Source organism: Desmodus rotundus, chromosome X (genome assembly GCF_022682495.2).
Source record: "Desmodus rotundus isolate HL8 chromosome X, HLdesRot8A.1, whole genome shotgun sequence".
NCBI classification, from domain to species: Eukaryota; Metazoa; Chordata; class Mammalia; order Chiroptera; family Phyllostomidae; genus Desmodus; species Desmodus rotundus.
The window spans coordinates 63,796,631-63,814,862 of NC_071400.1; the positions used below are offsets into that span (position 1 = coordinate 63,796,631).

The following is an 18,232-nucleotide window of genomic DNA, read 5'->3' on the forward strand; positions in this document are numbered from 1 at the left end:
ACCAGTACCTATCGCGTACACATTGGGGATAATTCATCTTAATCTTAAGATCTGGTGTTGTGATAATTATCTTCTTTACTAAGGAAGCAAAATAGCATTGAGGACCCTTGTCCCCAGGTGATAATTATTGAGACAGTGCCATCAGAAGCCTGATTTTCATCCATCTGCTTTCCTGACGTGAGGAGTTACCTAGTCGAGTGCATGTTTGTTGGATTGGGTTGAATAATAAATAAAGCAAGACTGGGAGATGGATAAGGTGGGGACTTTTGATGACCAAGATAGCTGTTGTCTGCTGAATGCAGTGGAGGCAGACAGCAATTATATGAGCAGTTGCAAAGCTATGTGGTGTGTGCTGAAGTAGGGATAGTGTGTGTGGGGGGGTGCCATGGTCTCAGGGAAGAGGGAGAGAGGAATATTCAAGACATAGGGAACCATGTATAATGAGACCCAGGGATCAGAAGGAGCATGTCATGGAGAGTCCAGCTGGCTTTTCAGAGCAGGCCTGACTTCATGGGAATATGACTACCATGTTCACACAGAACTTTATATTTGGAAGGGGACCCCATGCTTGAAGTTTAATGCTCCATGATCGTTGTCTTGAAATTCTTAATGACTTTACCTTTGAATTTGTGTTTTAAAAAGAAATCCTCACCTGGGGATATATTTATTGCTTTTAGAGAGAGAGTGAGATAGATAGATAGATAGATAGACAGACAGACAGACAGACATTGATTAGTTGCCTCCCATATGTGAGGCAACCAGGGATGGAACCTGCAGCCTTTTGGTGTACCAGACAGTGCTCCAGCTAGTTGAGCCACCTAGCCAGGACTGAATTTGTGTTTTATATGTGAACTCTAACAAGACAATGGAATGGGTCTTGGGGTCTTAGAACTTGAGCTCATGTGTGGTCCTGCTTCCCTGAACAAGTTCTTGGTTGGCTGCATGGGGCGCTGGGCTTAGGTACAGAGAGTCAGGGTCAGGTGTAAGCATCCAGCACACTGAGTCATAGGGCATGGCCCCTGGTGCCTAGGGGAGCCTGCACTTGCTCCCCGGACTCAAGGGAGCGTGCCAGTAAATAGCAAATAATAAGCCCTGTGACAGGTTGAGAGAGAGAGACCATGGAAGAAAGGGAAAGCTTTTTTTTTCTGTTTTGTGAACAGGGGGCCCCTGATTTTCATTTGCATCAGGCCCACAAATTATATAGCTGATGCTGTGTGTGAGGGACAAGAGGTAATGCCAGAGAGACAAGGACTTGGTAAGCCTGTGAGGGGTTTTGAGCAGGGGTTGAGCAGGGGTCCAATTTGTGTTTTTAAAATGATCATGTTGGCTTATAGTGTGGAGGGCCAGTTGGGTGAGGACAGAGTAGAGGCCAGGAGCCCAGTTATAAGGGTGGGACAATAATGTCAGTTAGAGATAATAGTGGCCTGGATTAGAGCAGGGGAAATGAGTGTAACAAAAGGGTACAATTGATAGCTAATTAGGCAATAGAATTGATAACACAACATATACAGAACACTTACTATGTGCCAGGCACTGTTCTAAATGTTTTATATAAATTAACTCATATACTTTTCATAACAACTTTATGATGTACATATGTACAGTTCTTATCCCCACCTTAGAGATGAGGAAACTGAGGCACAAGGGGCTTAAATAACATGCCCAAGATCCCACAGCTAGTAAATGGCAGGTACAGCCAGGAAGTAAACCCAGGCAATCTGGCCTTAAAGTCTAAGTTCTTGACACTCGAATGCCTACTCAGGGTATACCGGAAGGAGAGAGTGAGAGGCGAGTCATCAGTGACTGCCAGGTTTCTGGCTTAAACACCTGGTGAGGTTATGGTGCCAGGTCCTAAGAGAGGGAGCAGACAGGGAGAGAAATGTAATTTGGACATGTTAAGTTTGAAGTATGTAAGTGGGTTATCCAGTAGAGCTACCCAGGCGGCATTTTGAGTGAGGGGTCTGAGACTCTGCAGAGAGGTATGGCTTATAGTTTTAGGTGCATAGAGGGCACAGGGGGCCCTGGGAATGTGTGAGATCAATGAGGGAAAGTGAGGAGAAAAGAGTGCCTAGGCAGGAGGGCCTAAGAAATGACAATGTTTGAGTGGACTGGAGAAGAAGAGTGCATTGGGAAACAGAAGTAGCCAGACATAATCAAGATCACATCACACCCCTACTCATAAACCTGTGGATTTCACCCAGTTCTTTTCTCAGGAAAAGCCAAAGACCTTTATGATGGCCTACGGAACCCTATACTACATGAGCCCATTACCTGCCTGACCTATTACTGTCTGTTACCTTGCTTTTTCTGTTCTGGAGCACTATCCTCCTCTCTGTTGCTTTAGTAATGTAGGCACACTTGTTGCCACAGGGCTTTTGTAATTGATGTTTTCTCTAATTGGGATGTCTTTCCCTCATAGCCATAGGGCTTTATTTCCTATTCCCTTTAGGTCTTTATTCAAAATTCATCTTGTCAGTGAGTTCTTCTCTGGCTTCCCTACCTAAAATGTCACCATCATTGCCATACCCCTAACCGCCCCCCCCATAAGCGTCTCTCTGTGTGTGGATATACGTATACACATGCGTACATATTCCCCTTCCTGCTTTATTTTTTCTATTTAGCTCTTCTCACTAATAACATATTGGGTTGGTCAAAAAGTCCATATGTTTTTTTCCCATAAAATAAAAGACGTGTTTTTAATTTTCACCTATAACTTTATTGATTTGGATATTTTGAGTATGTCAGCTATATCCCATGTGGTATCCTTAATTAATGTCTTGATTTGATTGATGTCAATTTCAACTAGTCTACCTGACCGTGGAACATTGCCCAGTGAGAAATCTCTAGCACAAAATTTTGCAAAAACACTTTCGACATATTTGATCAGTCACAGCACCTTCTCCATACACTGCACAAGTCCTTTTTTGCATTTCAGTTGCATTTTTACCTTTCTTGAAATAATAAAGCATAATATGCCGAAAATGTTGTGTATTTTCTTCCATATTCAATATTAAAATGGCTACACAAAAATTCACCAATTTTGGTAAGTTTTTTAAAATGCACTCTGATGTGACAGCTGCCACAATACAATCTAACAAAATTGTTTTGAGTGTAGTTAAAGACAACTAAGCGCTGCTAGAGCCATCTTAGAGAAAAAAACGAAACAAACTTTTTGGCCAACCCAATACAATGTATTTCACTGATTACATTGATGTAACTTGTTTCTTGTCTGCTTTCCCCACCAGAATGTCAGCTCCATGAAGGCAGGACTTTTCGTATGCTATGTTCCGTTGCTTTCTCTCCCCGGTACCCAGACCAGGGCCTCACAGCTGCTCCTTAAATGGTAGCAGAAGGGAAATGGGGTGTTCTGGAAGTCAAAAGTAGAAAGCTTGTCAGGTAGAGAGAGCATAGGGTAGGCACTGTGGTAACGCTGCTGAGAGGTTGAGATAAAGGAGCGACATAAGTATTGCGTGAATGAATAGGGAGATCAGAATATTGGTGAGATCTGTTTGAAAGGTGGGGACTAAAATCAGACTGCAGTAAATGGGCGAGGAGGTGTACACAGCAACTCTAAAAACTTTTTGTAGGTTTGGCCCTGATAGAACATTTCCGGGTACTACCTGGTGGCTAGGAGTAGGATGGAGACTTTTTACTGTGTACACTTCTGTACCTTTTGAGTTTTGCACCATGTATGACTGATACCTATTCATTAAAAGTCATTATGAAGCTGCATAGGTTTAACCAAAGAAGACTTTTGACTGTGAAGTGGCAGGCAAGAGGAAGGGAGGGTCTTGTCTTTGTTATCTGTAAAGATCCAGTGAACTTGTTTAAATGCCATTGTGAAGGAAGAAGGTAGTGAGGGAGTTGAAGATACTGCAGGAAGAAAGGTTAATTGATTGAGAAGGTTAAAAAAAGATGTGACCCAGCTGGAAAAGCTGACTACAAAGAAGGAAGGATAGTTCTTTCCCTGTCACAGGAGGAAAGGATGGGTGCAAAAGGAGGTGGATCTGGTGGAAAGTTGAGGTAGTTCTTGTCTGATTACTTCATTTTGTCTAAGAAGGAGAGGGCAGGGTTATTTGCTGAGAGAAAAGAGAGATTTGAAATGGCAATGGGAGAGAGAACTGAGCACGGAAATATGGGAGAATCATCAGGCAGCATGACCCAGATTTTTTTATTTTTTAATTAATTTATTTTTTATGTGTGAAGGCAAATATTTTTTTAATTAAAAAAATTTTTTATTGTTATTCAGTTACAGTTGTATGCCTTTTCTCCCCATTCCTCCACCCCCCCAGACATTTTTAAATAGACTTTATGTTTTAGAGTAGTTCTAAGTTCGCAGCCAAATTGAGTGGAAGTTACAGAGATTTCCTATATGCTTCCTACCCCCGTGTGCATATCCTCCCCCATCATAAACATGCCCCACCAGAGTGGTGCATTTGTTACAGTTGACGAACCTACATTAACACAACATAATCACCCAGAGTCTACAGTTTACATCAGGGTTTACTCCTGGTGTGCATTCTGTGGGTTTGGACAAATGTATAATGACATTTACCTACCACTCTAACATTTTTCTATCATGTAGAATAGTTTCACTGTCCTAAAAATCCTCTGTGTTCCATCTGTTAACCTCTTTCTCCCTTACTAACCCCTGGAAACCACTGGTCTTTTTACTGTCCTCATGGTAGGAATCATATAATATGTAGCCTTTTCAGATTGGCTTTTTTCACCTAGTAATACACATTTAAGTTTCCTCCATGTCTTTTCATGGCTTGATAGCTCATTTATTTTTTTTTTTAAGATTTTATTCATTTTATTTTTTTGAGAGGGGAAGGGAGAGAGAAAGAGGAGAGAAGCATCAATGTGTGGTTGCTTCTCATGCGCCCCCTACTGGGGACCTGGCATGTGCCTTAGACTGGGAATCTTAACTGGCAAACCTTTGATTTGCAGGCCGACAGTCAACCACTGAGCCACACCAGCCAGGGCTCATTTCTTTTTATTGGCTTGGCCAAAAAGTCCATTTGTTTTTTTTCTATAAAATAAAAAAACACTTTTTTTTTTTTTTTACATTTTTTCATTTTCACCAATAACTTTATTGATTTGGATATTTTGAGTATGTTGGCTATCTCCTGTTACTGGCTTCTAGTGGGTAGAGGCCAGGGTGCTGCTAAACATCTTCCAGCCCTGGCTGGTGTGGCTCAGTGGATTGAGCGCCAGCCTGTGAACCAAAGGGTCACCAGTTTGATTCCCAGTCAGGGCACATGCCTGGGTTGCTGGCCAGGTCCCCAGTAGGGAGTGCGTGAGAGGCAACCACACATCGATGTTTCTCTCCCTCTCTTTCTCCCTTTTCCTCTCTCTAAAAATAAATAAATAAAATCTTTAAAAAAATAAACATCTTCCAATGCATAAGACAGCCCTACATCAAAGGATTATTTGCCCAAAATGTCAATAGTATCAAGAAACTTCACAAAGCACTTTTAACACATTCGATCAGTCACAGCACCTTCTTTATATACTGCACAAATCTTTTTTTTTTTTGCATTTCAGTTGTGTTTTTACCTTTCTTGAAATAATAAAGCAAAATATGCCGAAAATGTTGCGTATCTTCTTCCATCTTCAATATTAAAATGGCTACACAAAAATTCACCAATTTTGATGTTTATTTTAAATGTAAGCTAATACGACAGCTGCCACAATACATTCTAACAAAATTGTTCTGAATGAAGTTAAAGACAACTAAGCGCTACTAGAGCCATCCTACAGAAAAAACCAAATGAGCTTTTTGGCCAGCCCTATAGCACTGAGTGATATTAAGTTGTCTGGATGTACCTCAGTTTATTCATCCATTCACCTACTGAAGGACATTTGCTTCCAAATTTTGGCCATTGTGAATAAAGCTGATTATAAACATCCATTTGCAGGTTTTTGTGTGGACATAGTTTTCAGTTCCTTTAGGTGAATGCCAAGGAGAGCGATTGCTTGACTGTATGGTAAGAGTATGTTTAGTTTTGTGAGAAACCGCCAAACTGTCTTCCAAAGTGGCTGTACCATTTTGCACCCCCACATTTCAAAGAATGAGAGTTCCTGATGCTCCGCCTCCCCTCCAGCACTTGGTGTTGTCAGTGTTCTAGATTTTGGCTCTTCTTATAGGTATGTATTGGTATCTTATTGTTGTTTTAATTTGCATTTTTCTGATGACACGTGATGTGGAATACCTTTTCATATGCTTATTTGCCATCTGTATGTCTTCTTTGGTGAGGTATCTGTTCAAATCTTTTGACCACTTTTAATTGGGTTGTTCATTTTCGTATTGTTAAGTTTTAAGAATTCTTTGTATATTTTGGATAATAGTCCTCTATCAGATATGTCCTTTGCAGATAGTTACTCCCAGTCTGTGGCTGGTCTTTTCATTCTCTTGGCAGTGTCTTTCACACCGAAGATGTTTAATTTTACTGAAATCTAGCTTATCAATTCTTTCTTTCATGGATCATGCCTTCGATGTTTCATCTAAAAAGGTATTGCCATACACAAAGTTAGCTAGGTTTTCTCCTATGTTATCTTCTGGGAATTTTATAGTTTTGTGTTTTACATTTAGGTCCATGATCCATTTTGAGTTCATTTTTGTGAAGGATATAAGGTCTGAGTCTAGGTTCATTCATTTGCATGTGGATGTTCAATTGTTCCGGCACCGTTTGTTGAAAAGACTGCCTTTGCTCCATTATATGACTTTTGCTCCTTTGTCAAAAATCAGTCGACTCTTTTTATGTGGGTCTATTTCTGGGTTCTCTATTCCATTGATGTGTTTGTTTATTCTTTCAGTGCCACACTGTCTTGATTACTGCAGCTTTATAGTAAGTCTGAAAGTCAGACAGCATCAGTCTTCCAACCTAGTTCTTCTCCTTCAGTATTGTACTGGCTACTCTGTGACTCACATATTTTGGACAATGAATTTACTGTGGCACCAATGCATCAGGTGATTTTTCTCTAGCCATGCCCAATGGTCCAGTGTTATGTAGTTGGATTGAGGCAGGGTTGGGATTTGCAAGGGGAGATGATGGAGAGGCAGTGGGGCAGGCGAGTTGAGGATATCTATAAGAGAATGATTGAAGTGAGGGATGCTGTAATTCAAGATAGGTAGGAAGGGTGAAGTCAAGAATAGGTGAATAGCTTAAAAGTAGGATCAAGGGGTTTTGCAGGCAAAGAACAGGTGTAATGAATGATGAGAGCTGAATGGATATACTTATGGTCAGAGAGTGAGATGTATGAATTTCACCTTTCATAGGTGGAACAACTGCGAATGTTGACTGTAGGGGTTGGTAGCTGAAATGGGTGTGGAGGCAGCAGTCTCCAAAGCTGAGAAGGTCAAAGAGCTAAGAGGCCAGGATGTTGGGCCTCTGTATCGTTAGTGATGTCACGTGGAATGTTGGTAGGGGTTGGGTGGAGGGGAATCTGTGAGTAGGTTCTTCAGTGAGTGAAGAGATAATGTCGGGGAGATGAGTAGGTGACAGTGAAGAGGAATGGGAAGTGGTATGGCTAGATGATCTTACACAAGGGTAGAGGAGAGATGATCTCAAAGTCTCACTGGAGAGTGGGGGGAATGTGTACCCCCAGGCCAGGCCTGAGTTATAAGGGTCTGGGAGAATATACAACTTCTACCTGACAGGGCTCTACCTACCACAGTGCTTCTTCAACTTTTTAATTTCCAATCCATAATGGAGCAGTCCTTTCGTAAAATAAAATAGGAATTACTAGACAAATGTCCTGAACAAAAAACTATACACAATATAAACCCTGATTTTTTTATTATTAGATTCAACAGACATAAAATTACTCAGCCAAATTGCCATTAAAGTTTTTGGATGCTTGCTTGCTTTCTGTACTTATTTCACCACAGCACTAGTCCATGGGCTGCACTTTGAGTGACCCTGGTATAGAGAAAATGGCGGGAAGCTGCATTCAGTTAGACCAGGAAGGTGAAGAGAAGGGGTTTGTTGAAGGGGCTGTGAAGATTAGAAAGGGTTTGTTTACCAAGGAATGGGGTTGGTGCGGGTACAGCAGAAAAGTCAGGAAAATTCATGAACAGTAGATATTTGGGGTAGAGACAGCACATAACTATATGGGATGAAAGTTCGAGAGAGAGATACTAGAGGGATAGAGAGATACTTCCTGAGCAGTGCCCAAGGGTAACAGAGGTGTGAGACAGAAAGCATGTAGCCCAGGGAAGTGAGTTAATGTTACAGTTCTGGGAAATATATTTAAAGAAGGCTTAGCTAGGTGACGGGTGAGCTCTAGATTTGGTGAAAAAATATTAGCTATTACTTACTGTGACCAGTCTCTCTGCTCACTGTGCTAGGCACTTTATATACATTATCTGAGTCCTGTAAAAAATAATCCCACCAAGTTGATGGTGATATCCCCAGCTTATTGATACGCAGCAGGTTTACAGACATTAGGATTAGCAGTTGAGAAAGTGGTGGGGTCCTGATCCTAGGAAGTCAGTTTATGAACATGATCTTAGCTGAAGCAGTTGGAGCTCTGCCCTATTTTCATTCTTCCTGCTACGGGTGGCTGGCCAAAAGGACTGTAGGACTTTGATCTGAGCCCGAGGTTATTTGGAGGACTGGTAATGACTTCTTTGTTGACAGAGGGTTTAATTTTGTAACATTTCCACCTCATATACGTGGAAACTCAAAGTTTCAAAATTAAATACTTTTTAGATATTACAATGTGAAATAAGTAACATATGTTCATTGTAGAAAATTTGAAAATACAGATAAATGATTACTTGTAATCCTTCACTCAGAACCACTGTTGACTATAAAATACTCATTTAGCCCTTTCCATTTAATAAAGTAAAATAGCCCAATGATGTTTAAATTTTTTATTATATGTTGAAATGATAATATTTTGGATGTATTGATTGAATAAAATATTATTAAAATTTCACCTGTTTGTTTTTGCCTTTTTAACGTGGCTCCTACAACATTTACAATGACCTATGTGGCTGACATTATGTTCCTGTCGGACAGCACCGCTCTAGAGTCTCTTTCGGCTTTGACCATTCTCGGTCTTAATGAATTTTAACTGTCTGTACATTTTTAGCTCTGTCATAATTGTTTTAGATGAACCAGTGTGGTCCAGTAGAACTTTTTGCATTGACGAAAGTGTTTGATAATCTGCCCGATATGGTAGCCCCTAGCCGCAAGTGGCTGTTGAGCACTTGAATTGGAGCTAGTGTGATTGAGGAACATCTTTTAAAATTTTACTTAATTTGAATTAATTTAAATGTAAATAGCCATGTGTACTGGACAGCACAGTTCTAGACCTTAGGAAAAATAAAATTTTAATAAACCTTGGCTGGTTTTGTCTTTTCTAGTTGTGTTGGTGTCGAAGAGGAGAAGGCTGCTGACATTGACCTCTATCACTGCCCCAACTGTGAGGTCTTACATGGGCCCTCCATTAGTAAGTAGATCTCGGGGTTTCCAAGAGAAGGTGGGCAAGGGGAGAGACAAAGTAAAGGAATCTTGGAAGGGCATTGCCTTTCCTGGGTGCTTCAGATTCATCTTCCTTGGAAAATAGCGGAGGCCTGTGTAGGCCCTGCAGGACAGTAGCTGCCCCACTGGGAGGGCAGAGTGCAGAGCTTCGCCTCATCCCTTGCTAGGGATTCCTCAGAGGAAGCGCCTATCCTCACCAGGACCTTTCCTGACTCTCTGGGGCCTTGTTGACTCCAGGTGCTCCAGGGGGTTATTAGAGTGAGAGAGGAGTGGGATCTGCTGAGGCTTTTGTTCTTAGAACCACAGCTCACAGCCATTATGACTCACGGTCTCATGTCTTCTGTGGCTTAGTGAAAAAACGCCGTGTGTCTTCAAAAGGGCATGACGCACACAAGGGGAAGCCAGTGAAAACTGGAAGCCCTACATTCATTCGAGAGCTCCGCAGTAGGACCTTCGACAGGTGAGTACGTGTACCCCAAGGGCGGGTGAACTCCAGGGCTCTGGGAAGCTGGGACCCTCTCTTCCCAGCTCTCCCATTGGCTGTCCCATTAGGTGCTTCCTCTATTTGGGGTTATCTACAGGGCTCTGCGAGTTCCCTCTGGAGAGGGATCTTCTGTTTTATTCAGTTTCCGAGAAACATTGCTAGTGTTTCATTTGATGTACAGAGTACATTAACATTTACTGGCGGAAACTTTTGGTAGGTTGGGAGGCAGTTTTGTCAAGTCAGGAGAGGATATTTACATGCACCCTAGGATTGCTACAACTAGAAGGAGTCTTAAAGATCTGAAACTTTACTTCTCTTTTTGTAAAGAAGAAGAGTCTCTCTTAAAAAATAAAGAAAAAATTTGAGTGATCATGTCTTTCTTTTGCAATCAAGAAAAAGTTCTTTTTTAAAAAACTAAGATGGGCTTATTGAAAATAAATTACATCAATTGAGCAAAAATAGTGAGTTAGAAAAATTAATGAATGAAGTAGTCTCTTTTGCCTTGTTTTTAATTCATTTGATTATTTTCAGCTTTCCTGTAATTGAAGTGTTGTTTAGAATCATAACTATTTCTTCAATTTCATATTTTTGTTTTATATATATTTTTTAAAGGCAGCAAATCTCCTTTCTACCTCAGACTCCTCATATCTCTTCTCCAAAGTCAACCAGTTTGTTGTGCATTCTTTCAGAAATAGTTTTTGCTTACACAAGTGTGTGTGTTTGTGTGTATTCCTCTTTTAAAATAATACAAATAGAAACACTATATTGCTCTGCATGCTGCTTTTTAAACCTACAGTTATAGATCTTGAAGATCAATTCATAGCTACACATGCTCTTCATTCTTTTTCATGGATGTTTACAATTCCATTGTATGGATATATAATTTATTTAACCACTCCTTTATTGATGACCATTTAAATTAATTCTAGCCTTTTGCTGTTAGAAAATAATACAGCAGTAAATGACTTTATTCTTAAGTTTTTGCATGTGTGGATAAATTTATGTGTAGATTTACTTGACTAGAAATGAAATTGTTCGGTCAAAGAGTATGTGCTTTCAAAATTTTTATAAATATTGCCAAATTATTTCCAAAGTGGCTGTGTCATTATACATCCCACTAGATAATGTATGAGAGTATAATTCCCTATATCCTGGCCAGCACTGTTTATTGTAAAGCTTTTTTTGCCTTTCTGATGAGATTAAAAAAATGAAATGTTGTTTCCACTTGATTTCTTTAATTATGAAAGAGGCGTGTATATGTTTGTTCATTTGTAAGTCATCCTTACTCCTTTCTCTGTTACTGCCTGCTTATGTTATTTGCCTATTTTTCTGTTGGGTTGCTGCTTATTTCTTACTGATTTATTATAGCTTTCCTTGCAGACATTACATTTCCCCTTAATTTTTGTGTAGTTAAATTTATTTTTACTATTTTTAGTGACTACTGGGCCTTGTCTCTCATGTTTTTTCCTACTACTCTGTGGCTTTATTTTTTCCAATTTAATCTTTGATGTGTTTAGAGCTATGTAGAGAGTGCAGTAGACATTGAACATAATATTTTTCCAGATGTTTGTCCCAAACAACTTGTCAAGTAGTTGGTCTTTTGTTCAGCATGATAAAAAAAAACACTCTTTTTTTCCAGTTAACTAAGTATGTGTGTTGAGAAAGTGATTGTAAAATTGTTTTCATTTTTTTCATTAGCCTTTTCTCTTTATTGCCAATTTTTTTAAAAAGATTTTATTTAGTTTTAGAGAGAGGGGAAGGGAAGGAGAAAGGGAGAAACATCAACATGCAGGAGAAACATCAGATGGTTGCCTCTCGTGTGCCCCCTGCTGGGGAACCTGGCCCACAACCCAGGCTTGTACCCTGACCAGGAATTGAAATTGAACCAATGACCTTTCAGTTCACAGGCGAGTGCTCAATCCACTGAGCCACGCCAGCCAGGGCTATTTGCCCCTATTTTAAATTGGATACTGCTGCTCTGAGTTATAGTAAGTCAGCCAAACTTGTCAGATATGTCTTTTTTTCCTGGGCAGGTTGTTGACTGATTTATTCCTTTGACATCCAGAGAAGAGGACCCTATTGGCAGGATATCTTAGGTTAAGTTTCCCACCTCTGCCAGTGACCTGGCTTCTTGCCTTGGATAGGTCTTTTCTTCCCTGGCACGTGAAGTTTATGCCCTGAGTTGCCTGCCCACCTCAGAAAGATCCCACCCCTTGGGCGAGTGGTAGCATCCCGTGAGGCGTTCAGTTGCAGGGCCTCTGGGGCTCAGTGTTTCTCTCGTGTGGCCCACAGCTCAGATGAAGTGATTCTGAAGCCCACTGGAAGTCAACTGACTGTGGAATTCCTGGAAGAGAATAGCTTCAGTGTGCCCATCCTAGTCTTGAAGAAGGATGGATTGGGCATGACGCTACCCTCACCATCATTCACTGTGAGGGACGTGGAACACTATGTTGGTAAGCAACACAGACCTCCTTAACTGTGATGCTGTTCACTCTCATCAAGACCTGTGACCCTTCCCCTCAGTCTACTTTTTGCATTTCCTTTCTAGCCATCTTGGGAATCTGATGTGAAGTGCCTGGCTCAGAGTTATTCTTTGGCAAAACTAGAACCAAAATCCTGTTCTCTTCTTTCTTTTCTTCCTAACAGAACACAAAACCCCAGTCTGAGCCTCATTTTTTACTTGGGGAATTTCAGAGATTGTGGTGGTCTCTCTGTCCTCCCTTGAGATAAGAAAGCCTTTGACTTTTGCCCTCACATGCCATTTGTCTTCTAAGCATGAGTTTTGGGCGATAGGAGGAGAAAAAGTGAGGAATTAGGGTCCAGACAAATGGATTATACTATGAGAGAGGCTGTGTGTTAGGTAGGTCTGTTGCCCTAGCAGCCCTGGACCAGTACTTATATGCCTAAGGAGAGTGTGAGGGATTCCTACACCCACCTCTCAAACATGCACATCAAAATACACTGATGAGAGCGGTTTTGAGTGTAAGGCCATTCTAAGGACTGGTAAGGGGATGAGATACTCTTCCCTGGTCTCTGAGCCACTTGGTACAGAACCCATCTCTTTACTCCAGGTTCTGACAAAGAGATTGATGTGATTGATGTGGCCCGCCAGGCTGACTGCAAGATGAAGCTCGGTGATTTTGTGAAATATTATTACAGTGGGAAGAGGGAGAAAGTCCTCAATGTCATTAGTTTGGAGTTCTCTGATACCAGGTAAGAGGGCTGGGGTGAGTAAAAAAGCCTGACAAATACCTGCAACTTGTGTTGATATACTTAGTATATATTAATAGTTAGTATTCCCTTCCTGCTGGCGGTTTCTTACTTTGGGATGGGGAGCTGGTTTATATTTTTCTAGGGTAGATGCTCACGTTGTAACAACTAAATCGTTTTTCTCCTTTACAGTTCCTAGCATTGGATAGATTATATAATAGCTATTTCAATTAATTTTTATCTCCTTCAAGACTAGGACAGCTTTCTTAGACCTTCTGATATTTAGAATGTGGCATGGTTGCTTGTTTAACTCCCAGGACAGGTGCTCCATCCCTGGAGATAGATCGACTAAAATTACCCCCAAATAGCTTCTTTGAGGATAAGGTTTCTTAGATTTGAAAAGGAAGAAAAAGAGCTTATGACTGGTAAATGACTCTATCTGGACTCATGTACTCAATAGATATATGTAGTCTTCTCTGCTCAGAACTGTGGGAGAGCCCCCCAGAAGGATGTCATAACATATCCTTTGCACTTAGGAAGCTTACTGTCTGATTGTTTACCTCTTTAACTTTTAATTTTGACATAATTATAGATTCACAGAAAGTTGCAAAAAAAAAATGTACAAGGAGTCCCTGTGTATCCTTCAGCCAGTTTCCCTCAATGACAACATCTTACAGTAACTATAGTACAATATCGAACCCTTACTGTTGGTTTTAACATGCAAAGTTACCCTGAAGGTGTTTAAAAAAACCTGTGTTTATTTATACCTCACTTCATCTGGAAAGACTATTTCAAGCAGCTTATTGAGATGCAGAGAGGGGGATAAAAGAGAAAATTGGAATAAAAAAGGAAAATGAAGGTGTTGGGTGGTCTGTACATAAAATGCATGTATAACTGTCTGGATAGTTGGTGAAGGATTGTAGAGTTTTCACTGTATTTCCTGAAGGTCAGAACAAAGAAGGGAATGCAATATTATAAGATTTGTGGTTTCACATAGGATAAAAACAACCAGATGTTTGGGAGAAACATTTCTTTACCTGGAACTGAGCCCAGAGGGGTTTCTCTAATGGTTCCTCCTAAGGAAGACACTATGAGGTGGGAACAATACAATTAACTGTTGTAAACCAAGTGCCAAGTGAGTGGGTCTGGGTTGGGGAATATGAACACATAATAGAGGAGATGATTGCCTTTGACTGGGGAAGGCTGTGGAGCTGGGACTTCTAGAGCTGATTGGAATGAGGATGTGGAGGAGACTTACAGGAATAAGTGTCCTATGTACCACTGGGGATTCTGTGGAGAGAACATCTTTGTCTTATCTGACTCTTACTGGGACAGGGGGCATTTTATTCAAACTTCAACCTCACTTCCTAATCAGCTGACATCTGCTCTCCATTCCTTCCTTGCCAGGCTTTCTAACCTTGTGGAGACGCCCAAGATTGTTCGGAAGCTCTCATGGGTGGAGAACTTGTGGCCGGAGGAGTGTATCTTTGAGAGGCCCAATGTGCAGAAGTACTGCCTCATGAGTGTGCGGGATAGCTATACAGACTTTCACATTGACTTTGGCGGCACCTCGGTCTGGTACCATGTGCTCAAGGTAGGAATGGATATGGCTCCTGGACACAGTCAGGCCTAGGACCATCCTGTTTGTTTCAGGTGAAGATTTTATTAATTTCTAAAAAGATTTTATTTATTTATTTTTAGAGAATGGGGAAGGGAGGGAGAATGACAAGGAGAGAGACATCAATGTGTGATTGCCTCTCCCATGTCCCCAACTGGGGACCTGGCCCGCAACCCAGGCTTGTGTCCCGACTGGGAATCGAACCAGTGACCCTTTGGTTCTCAGTCCAATGCTCAGTCCAGTGAGCTACACCAGCTAGGGCTAACTATTATCTTCTTAATTGAACCAAAATATAATATACTCCTACCACTATGCATGGAAACTTCCATATTTACTGTACAAATTCCTGGTAACTTGAGAAACTTCCCTTCCCCCCAACTTTATTGGGTATAATTTATGTACCATAAGATTAATGTTTTAAGTGTATAGTTTGATGAATTTTGACACTGGTGTATAGTTGTATATTCCACCACTATCAAGATAGAGCATATATGAGAAAGTTTTTTTTTTAATGTTTTGTTTTATTTTTTCTTAGCGAGAGGGTAAGGGAGGGAGAAAGAGAGGGAGAGAAACGTTGATGTGAGAGAGAAACATCGATTGGTTGCCTCTATATGCACCCCAACCAGGGGACTGGTCCCGCAACCCAGGCATGTGCTCTTACCATATGCCCAACTGACTGAACCACTCCAGCCAGGGCTGAAAGGTTTTTTTTTTTTTAATGTCAACTTTTCTGTAGACAGTTTACCTTTTAGTTGTTGTTGCAGTTTTGTAATTAGCATTTCAATTGCTGATGACTATAAAGGATTTTTGAGGTCTAGAAAAAAATTTCTTAAGTAATTTTGATTGTTTTCCACCACAGGTCATTACTATTTAGTTTTCTTATCAGAAATGCCAAGGAAGGAGCAGAAAACAGATACGGCTCTTATCCAAATGATCACCAATCCTGAACTAGTTGTTTCCATTGGCTTCTTATGAAAACATTGGAGCATTTAAAAGAAAGTGCTAGTATGCAAATGTTAGATTTAACTTTTTATTTTCTAAATAATTTATTTTTTATAGAAGAATAACGAAAATAATAGGAAGAATTTCTGTGTGTCCTTCACTCAATTTCTCCAAATGTTACTGTTTTATTATTTCTTTCTCTAAAGCAAACATAATAAAATGGATTTATATATATTTTTTCTGAAACATTTAAGAGTAATTGTAGATGTTTCCCTTTATCTCATGATAATTCAGTATGTATTTCTTAAACACGGACATTACAGTATAGTTATCAAAATCAGGAAATTAATATTGCTGTAATACTATTATTTAATCTACAGGCCTGATTCAAATTTCTCTAGTTGTCCAATAGATCATTTCTACTGTTGTTGCTTTTCTGCATTGAAATTTACCATGAAATATTAAAGCAGCCAAGCTGTGGGGTGGGGATATTGTTGTGCTAGTGGTTTTTTGTGTCTTTTCTGCCAGATTATCTATCTGGTGATTATCCAGGCAAAATATAATTAGGAAATAAAATGTTCTTTTGACAGATAATCACCTAACATAAAATCTTTCAGAAGTCCTTGGGCGATTACTGAACTTTTAAACTTTTATTAGCTTTGATTGCAGGTGTAAGAAGAAATACTCTCTGTAAATGGCATTTAGGCAAATTCAATTTTCTTCTCATCAGTAATGTGGCCTTAAATTCTCTTAGGGCTGGTAGTATTGATCTTTTCATCTATTTTTCATTTGGCATTGCATCAAAAACAGGAGCCTTTGGTGTACATTTGTGCTAAGTTGAACAATTTTGTTTGAAATACCCTTTCTAAATTATTTTTATCAATCTTATAGAAGCTTAAAAGTGAAAAAGCATCATTTGAAGTTTTCCAAATCCACATAAAAATGATTCTTGGATGGGTTTTGGGAAAAATTCTGGCACACTACATAGTCTTGGAGCATGGGAGAGAGAATATCCTTTTGGAGACCCTCTTGGAGACCTTCCTGGAAAACCTTGGTGTTTTTGGCATTTCAACCTCTTTTTGTTTCAGGGTGAGAAGATCTTCTACCTGATCCGCCCAACTAATGCCAACCTGACTCTCTTTGAGTGCTGGAGCAGCTCTTCTAACCAGGATGAGATGTTCTTTGGGGACCAGGTGGACAAGTGCTACAAGTGTTCTGTGAAGCAAGGACAGACACTTTTCATTCCTACAGGTCTTCCCGGGGCCCCTCTGGGAGCGTTTGAGGAGGGTGGGAAGAGGAAGAGAGCTTGTGGCACCAGACCCAACCCTCTCCCATAATATGTTGATCTGATTATGTGGGTTATCCCTTTCTTATCAGCTGAAGGCTCAGAACTGAACCTCCAGAAAATTCACATGGTGGCTAGTGGGCAGCATGGTCACTTGGGAAGGTTACTGGTAGAGAGGCCCTGGACGAGGTTGATAGACTGCTTTGCACTGGGCTGATGGCAACTTGGTGGACAGATAGACAATAGGACTCTAAGCCCTGTGACTATAGGGATAGGGACTGGGAGGCTGGCTTTGTAAGCTGGGGTGAGAGTGTGTATTTTTCCCCTAAACAATACGTGCATAGGCTTCACCCCTAGAATTCTGAATTTGTAGGTCTTGAGTGGGATCTGAGTGTGCGTATTTTGAAAAAGCCATCCCAGTTGCCTCAATTTGGGAAAAGTTGACATATTTACTATGTTTAGTCTTCCATTAACACAGTAAGTCTCTCCATTTATTTAGATTTTTCTTGATTTTTTAATTTCTTGATTTTAGAATTAGTGTTAAATTTTCTTGAACCGTTTGGTAGAATTCTCTAATGTGTTCTCATGGACCTAGAGATTTCTTTTGGGAGAAGTTTTTAATTAGCATTCATTCTGCTTAAACTTAGTTAGGCTATTCAAATTATTTCGTAATGGGGGAGTTGTGATAGTTTGTGCTTCTAAGGAATTGGTCCACTTTAAGTTGTGAAATTTATGTGTGTAGAGTTGTTCACAGTATTTCCTTATTATCCTTTTGATGCCTTCCAATTCTCTAGTGAGATCCTTTGTTTCATTCCTGATATTAGTTATTTGTGCCTTCTCTTTTATTCTGTGTAAATATTGATAAAGATTTATCAATTTTATTGAACTTTTTAAAGAACACTTGTTTCATTGATTTTCTCTGTTGTCTTTCTGTTTCCATTTTCAATTTTCACTGATTTCTGCTTTTATCTTTGTTTTTTCTTCTTTGTACTTGCTTTTGATTTATTTTGCTCTCCTTTTTCCAGTCTTGAGACAGGAGCTTAGATAATTGATCTTAGACTTTCCCTGTTTTCTAATGTAAGCTTTTAGTGCTATAAATTTCCCCCTCATTGATTTTCCTGTGTCACATATTTTGATATGTTGTATTTTCATTTTCATTTAGTTAAATACACTTTTCAAAAAATGAGGCATAATTCACC

General features: G+C 40.0%; 1 protein-coding gene across 3 annotated transcripts in view; it reads left to right on the forward strand.

Moving 5' to 3' along the window:
* PHF8 (PHD finger protein 8) overlaps positions 1–18,232 on the forward strand; it is an 84,360-nt gene that overhangs the window by 13,284 nt on the left and 52,844 nt on the right. For all 3 annotated transcript variants that reach the window (XM_024564335.3, XM_024564334.4, XM_053917049.1), the window contains 6 exons: positions 9,377–9,462; positions 9,846–9,954; positions 12,271–12,431; positions 13,050–13,191; positions 14,596–14,782; positions 16,837–16,999. In XM_024564335.3, coding sequence (XP_024420103.2) covers positions 9,377–9,462; positions 9,846–9,954; positions 12,271–12,431; positions 13,050–13,191; positions 14,596–14,782; positions 16,837–16,999 — 848 coding nt within the window. The remainder of the gene's footprint in view (positions 1–9,376; positions 9,463–9,845; positions 9,955–12,270; positions 12,432–13,049; positions 13,192–14,595; positions 14,783–16,836; positions 17,000–18,232) is intronic.